Consider the following 6,693-nt stretch of genomic DNA (forward strand, 5'->3'; position numbering starts at 1 on the left):
ACAGAACCTTTTCTTTCTTGGGTTAAATGTAGTAGCTTCTATTATATCCTGAAGCATCTGGCTCTCCTGGTAGAGACATGTGAGTCGTGCCACGGGCCTGGAATGTCCCAAGAGGGTAAGAATAGCCCACAATGAGAGACGACTCCTGCTGTCTTCTGGTCACTGCAGTTGTCAAGAATGCTTTGCCTCAGAGGATAGCTCAGGGCTGTCTCAACCCGGATTCGGAAAAATCACACCCCCATCCCCCGGCCCGTTCCTGGGCTCCAAGCTTTCCTTTTATATCCGCAGCTCTCACCTTTAAGTCTTTTGTACGGAAGATACGTTTATTCCGGCACAGATTTCCCACTTTCTTGGAGAACACAGGCTTCTGATGTCTCCAGCAGCCCCGGGTCTGTGATGCTCTGGAGGCATGGCACGTTTGGATCTGCTGGGCTTCCTCCTCATCACCTTCAATTGCAACATGACCATAGTAGGTGAGTATAGAAAACAGCTCCAAAGCTCTTGTGTTTTTGTTTTCATCACTTTGCCTGTCCTGTTTATTGAGGGAAGAAAGGGAGTTGTGTGCTCAAGCTTTCTTTTAATCGCTCCACAGTTCCACCATCATTTAAGGAAGACTTGGATGTGAGTGTTCTCTCCTGGGGTGTCTTCTCACTGACATTTGGGTGCTGAGCCTGAAGGACTGAAGCAAAAGGAAGTATCTTTGTGTAACTCTTCTCTGTCTGCCTTATCAGGAGAAGGAACAATACAGTACAAATTAAAGAGAAATTAATGCCCTGATTACACTTTCTTCCAGTTCATCTTTTTCTTGAAGCTTAATTTGTAAAAGACTAGTAATTTCTCTTGTGTATTTCAAGCCAAATCTAAATTTTAGTTTATTTTTTTTAAGAACGTAATAAATATTTCTGAGTTTGATGCAGACATATCAAATTTTCAGAGAGGTATGGGAGTCCTGGAAAAAGGAATTGAACAAGGGATTAAAATATACCCATGAAGTGGCTGATATTTTTCTTACTCATTTTTTTGTAGAATTTAAACAAAATCAACTTGGTCTTAGAGTTTGAGTCATGACTTGATCACATAATTCTACTCTTTGAGTTTAACTGCCTTCATTGATAATATTTTTCTGATGTCAGGTAATGTTTTCTGTATCTTGTCACAAAACAAAATATTTGCAGATTATTTGAACTGAGTCTTAAACATGTTTGGAAAGAGTTAATTCATGACACGAAAATCGGACTTGAGGTTATTTTGATTTCTTAGGTTGGTCTCTTTTATTCATGATACATTGAAGAAAGAGGTACCTCATTAAATCATAATAACTAGAATAGGAGGAAGAGGAATTCTGAATCCCTGACAAATCTGATCTCAAAGCCTTTAACAGACAACTCGCCCAGCACAGCCCCTGCCGCCCTTCGAGTGCTCTGTACGTATTTGGCGGAGGAGCTAAGCAGCGGACGCCACTGCAGTGACTAAAATACACCCTCACGGACTTCTCAGTTCTCCAGCTGCCGCCCTGTAAATACTTAAAAAGTGGCATTGGGAGGAAATGTGTTTGTATGCTGGTGACAGTGCCCTTCCTGCTTCCTCTTTTCTAGGGAAGGTCTGGCTTATCTTCATGATCCTGCTGAGGATGGTGGTGATTGTCTTGGCAGGCTCCCCCGTGTACCAGGACGAGCAGGAGAGGTTTGTGTGCAACACTCTGCAGCCGGGATGCGCCAATGTTTGCTATGACATCTTCTCCCCAGTGTCCCAGCTGCGGTTCTGGCTGATCCAGAGTGTGTCCGTGCTCCTCCCTTCTGCGGTCTTCAGCGTCTACGTGCTGCATAGGGGGGCCGTGCTGGCCGCCCGCCGATTCTGCGGGCCGGACGACAGTCCCGGGGACCCTGACCCCGCTGACCTGAGCCCTGGGGACAGGGAGCGGCGCCACCTGACTGTGCCAGACTTCTCCTCCGGCTACATCGTCCACCTCTTTCTTCGGATGCTGACCGAGGCAGCTTTTGGTGCCTCGCACTACCTCCTCTTTGGATTCTTGGTCCCAAAGAGATTCTCTTGCACGCACTCTCCCTGCACCAGCGTGGTGGACTGTTACGTCTCCAGGCCCACGGAGAAGTCCATTATGATGCTTTTCATGTGGGCTGTCAGCGCGCTGTCGCTGGTGCTCAGCGTGGCGGACCTTGTCTGCAGCTTGCACGGGAGAATGAGCGCCCACCTGCGCGCAGCCGCCCGGCCGGAGCGGACGAGGCCGGGTCCGACGGCCAGCAGCCGCGGTGGGTGGGTGGAGGCGCAGGTGCCAGTCCACCCCGGCCCGTGGGCTGCAGGGGAGGGTGCCCGCAACCCCAGCGCTAAGTCCGCCGGGTCAGTGCGGACAGGGCTTCCTGATGAAGAGGACAGTGACGTGATGTCCTCGGCCAGCAAAGAGCCGGGGAGCGGGCCCCACAGAGAGGCCTCCGGGGACCCAAGGGACGAGGGTGCTACGAGGTCAGAGGAGCACCCAGTAGCACCACGGAGCCGGCCCACCCAGCGCTGTCCGTCCAGTCAGCTGCAGCCCCCCGACCCGCCCGCTAGCCTGAGATCCAGAAAGTCCGAGTGGGTCTGAAGAGGGAATGCCAGGCAGCTGGGGGGCACAGTCCAGTCCAAACGGAGACCTGGCCCACGAGGATGCGCACCAGCTTCGGCCTGTGTGAAATCCTCATCAACCGCAGAGAGAAAGGCGAGCTGGCAGGGACACACGAACTTCATGCATGATGAGATCCTCGAGATACAGATTTTATTTGGACAATGCCTTCACATGGCATTGTGCTTTAAACGATGTGACTGGAGGCTAAAATTAATTAATCAGAGAGTGTCAGGTGACCGATTACGGTTAATTGTTCTTTACCATAGTATGTGCTTAATGTACGGCATGTTGTCTTACATGAATAGAGCTTTTCACGTTTTAATGTTTTCTGGTGTGTTATTATAGAGGTTTTTTAAAAGTTTGCTTTTGTTTTTTCTATTTGGATAAAAGGGGTGTCTGCTATGCACGTCATTAATAGACAGATGTTAGTTTCACTTCTCTCCACCCCTTTAATAAAATTAATCATGATTGAATTGAGGCCTCACACTTCATAATTCACAGTGTTATAGAAGATGTGACAAATGCAGAGAATGTGGCTCTAAACAATTGGGGATTTGGGGGGCAGGCATCTTAGACTGTCTCTGCTTGTGACTGTAAGACGCACAGGTGTGGGATGGATCTCTGGCATGCTTGTTCCTCTGCTGAGTGGCTGTCCTCACTGAGTAGATGATACATTTTTGTTTATATTTTTATTTTTAATTGAATTTTAGCTGACATAGAGGAGGCGCTGGTGCTGCTGATGTGTGGAGGCAGAGCTGGTACATGTTTTCTAGATTTTGTCTGTGTCCGTTGGAGAGTTGTACAGTGAGGGCTGCCCTGAGAGTCTTCATGTTCCAGTGGACAGGTAAGAAACACCGTCAGCGCTGTGGCCTCACAGTCCGTGTTCGTGTTTTTTGGCTGTACACTAGGAACAGAAAACTTCCCATGTCTGGAGCTGAGTCTCATGTAAGTGTCTCTCTGCACCTCTCAGTCACCCTGTTTTTGGCCTAGGTGCTGCCCAAGTTAGAAGTGACTTTGTTAGAAATTTTAGAGTTGCCTTTGACTGCCATGTAGATGGACACAGTGGAGCAGAAAGAGCTACTCTGGGACAGGATAAACCTGCTTATTCATCAAGAGAGGAGGAAAAGCCATCTGGGTAGACTTCCAAAACTGAAGAATATCTTTTAGTCTCCAAACACAAAATAGCTCGGGTGAGGAAATTGCCCTTCAGTCCAACAAATAATAAAAATGGTGAACCAATGCACTCATGAAAACAATGGTCACTTTCAGCTGTTCTAAAAGAGACTTTGACAATGAAATATCTGCCAAGATGGAGAATAACTTCTTGCTTGATCTATTGATCTATCTATCTATAGATATAGGCATCTACAGGATATCAAAAGAATTAGTTAAAACTTAAGTCTTCCAAAATTGGTTCTGGCATAAGGATACTTGAATGAATGTGTCTCTTTTTAACTTATGCAGTAAATCTCTTTCTCTGGCTCCTCAATTCATTAAAAGTTGTGAGCCATGACTCAGACCCCTCTCTTCAATAGTTAGATCAATGTCTGGCATTGTTCAATAACTGTGTTCAGTAACTGTTATTTTTGAATCTGCTATTCCTAAAGTATTCAGGGGCAAATTTGGTTCTTGTCTCTTGCAGAGTGCAATTCTGGTGGACTTCCCAAGTTTGGATATAGTTTTAGAGATGCAAGAGTTGTCTACAGCCTCATTACTATTTTAAAAAATAAGCTCTGTGGGTCTCTCAAGCACCCCAGTACTAGCCTTGATAATATTGAGTGAAGAAATCAGCTCAACATATGTTGGTGGTGTGTTCCCACACATGGTGCATGGACAACAGCTAGGATAGGAAGGTGGCAAGGGCTGAGCTGGCGTTTTCTCTTGGCCACAACCCCACAGAGAATTGGGCAGAGCACATCTGTGTTCCTTCTCCTTCTGGAGTCTGTGCTCAGGTTTGGGTCTGCAAACAAGTGTGGTCTTATTTGGGTGGCCCTGGGAATAGCTACTTTTGCCTCTTTGTTGATGTCCAAAATCCCACTATCAGAGAGTCAGAGGGTTGAGGTTTGTTTCATGGAAAACTGCAAATACTATTCAGAGCAATGGGAACCAAGAGAGAAGGGGAGAGGTAGGAGTGAAAGGTAAGAGATCTGGGTTCTCATCCCATGTCACCATTACTTGACAGGTCACTTCATTCCTCTGAGCCTCAGTTTCCTTCTCTGAGTGAAGAGGAACATAGACTAGCTGATTCCTTAGTGCTCTACAAATGTAGAAATTTATCAATGCCATGTCAATGCAGATGTCATTTTAACATTAGTAGGGGTTAATTTATTAGACTCTTCCATTCTGCTAACACCTAAGCATGGGTTTTGATAGGATGAGAATGGTAAGAACAGGACAGGACTAGTCTCACAAGAGGGGAAGCTAAGCAAGGACATTAGCTCAGGTCCTTGGATATACTGGGGCTAGAGAGAAGAAAAAGAAGATGACAAGGGTGAAGAGAACTGACTGAATTGGGCCAAGTATCCAAATCTCTTGTACTTTGAGACTGTCCTCTTAATTATGATCATTTTAGATAAGGAAGTCTCTTAGTTGGTGTGAATGCCCATGTGTGTGCATGTTGTGGTGGAGCTCTTTTGTCTTTGCAAGGTAAGAATGGCTCAGTAGATACTGTGTAACTTTCTAGGAACTTTAATTCATAAAACTTCCCAGGTTAGTGTCCAGGTGGTTCTCAGGTGGTCCAGCAGTGATGGGAGCCCCAGTGGTGAAATCCAAACGCCGAATCAACATGTACCATAGCTGGCTGTCTGCTCAGACAAACGCAAAAGAAAGATTATGAGAATCAATGAGATTATGCTTGTGCATAGCAAAGAAAAGTATTGTTTATGGAATTAACAAATGTGACTCTTTCTTTCTAGGATGTTACAATTTATTGTGAGGACCTACTTGGAATTTTCTGAGTGTCAGTGTGGTTTCAGGCCAGGACAGATGAGGGTGGTGCTTTGCAGATGAAAAGAGGGACTATCCGGGCTTCTCAGGCACAGACTTGCTGAGGGTCTCTTACAATGGAGACTCTTCCTCTCCCCTGGCCCCAACTTGAGCATTCCAACTTCAAGGGCAAGGGCAGCTATGAAGTCTGGAAGTCCTGCCAGCTGCATTTTGGTTGTGCTGTAGGATAAATGTCTCCTAGAAATCGAACAGATGTCTCACCTCTACCGTTTGAAATATATGTATATCTATTTTTCCTTTCTCTGGTCCTTCATAGAACATATCTGTTGCTTGGGGAACTTTCTCTCTGCATTGTGACCTGAGAGAGTGAGTGGCAGAAAATAGAGCCGAAAGAAGTGACTAAATTTTCTCAAGTTGAACTTGGATGAAATGAGTTTCATGGAGAATTCAGGAAATTGAAAGTCAAATGCATAGACTAGATTTTTTTAAATGGATGAAAACGGTCTCAAGTCAACTTTTATTACCCTCATCATGAGTATGCAGAGTGTAGACAAAGCTTTTTTAATCAGCTAACTATATGAAAAGATAAACACTGTAATAATCCATGTGATCCAAAATGGGCAAAAGCAAAAGACTAGCTTCCCCTCAAGAAGAAAAATTTCAGACCTATGAAAAGGATAACAATACTAATAAAAAAATTGTATTTACTTAGAAGCATTCAGAATGTCAACAAAACAGCTGCAACTTTTTTTTTTTGCAATTACAGAGTGGTATTCAGTTAACAGAACAACAATTATTTCGTATAAGCTGCATCAGAGACAACTGAAGATGAAAAAACTACCATCCCCATATAGAACTAATTTGTGCTGTGCACCGACAAGAACCTGCTTTAAATTTCCATGCCAATTTACAACCCCCACACTGTACCAGGCAAGGTTAGTGGCTATTGAAAATACCACCAGGACAGGGCTATCTAAAGACACATTCGGTAGTGTGTTAACTATACAAAAAAAGACACTGTACAGTTTAAAAACAAATCTTACACAGCCTTACATTTCAATTTTTTTCTTTAAAAGGAGTGAGTTGTGTACAGGGGGGTTAAATGCTTTATAGACAAGAAAAAAAAACTG

General features: G+C 44.8%; 1 protein-coding gene across 1 annotated transcript; it reads left to right on the forward strand.

Moving 5' to 3' along the window:
• Positions 1 to 409: 409 nt before the first annotated feature.
• Positions 410 to 2,943, forward strand: GJD4 (gap junction protein delta 4). The gene is made up of 2 exons (XM_029954568.1): positions 410 to 473; positions 1,596 to 2,943. Exons 1-2 carry the CDS (start codon positions 410 to 412, stop codon positions 2,594 to 2,596), a joined length of 1,065 nt encoding a protein of 354 aa, XP_029810428.1. The 3' UTR covers positions 2,597 to 2,943.
• The last annotated feature ends 3,750 nt before the right edge of the window (positions 2,944 to 6,693 follow it).

The sequence above is a fragment of the Suricata suricatta genome, chromosome 10, assembly GCF_006229205.1.
Source record: "Suricata suricatta isolate VVHF042 chromosome 10, meerkat_22Aug2017_6uvM2_HiC, whole genome shotgun sequence".
Taxonomy (NCBI): Eukaryota; Metazoa; Chordata; class Mammalia; order Carnivora; family Herpestidae; genus Suricata; species Suricata suricatta.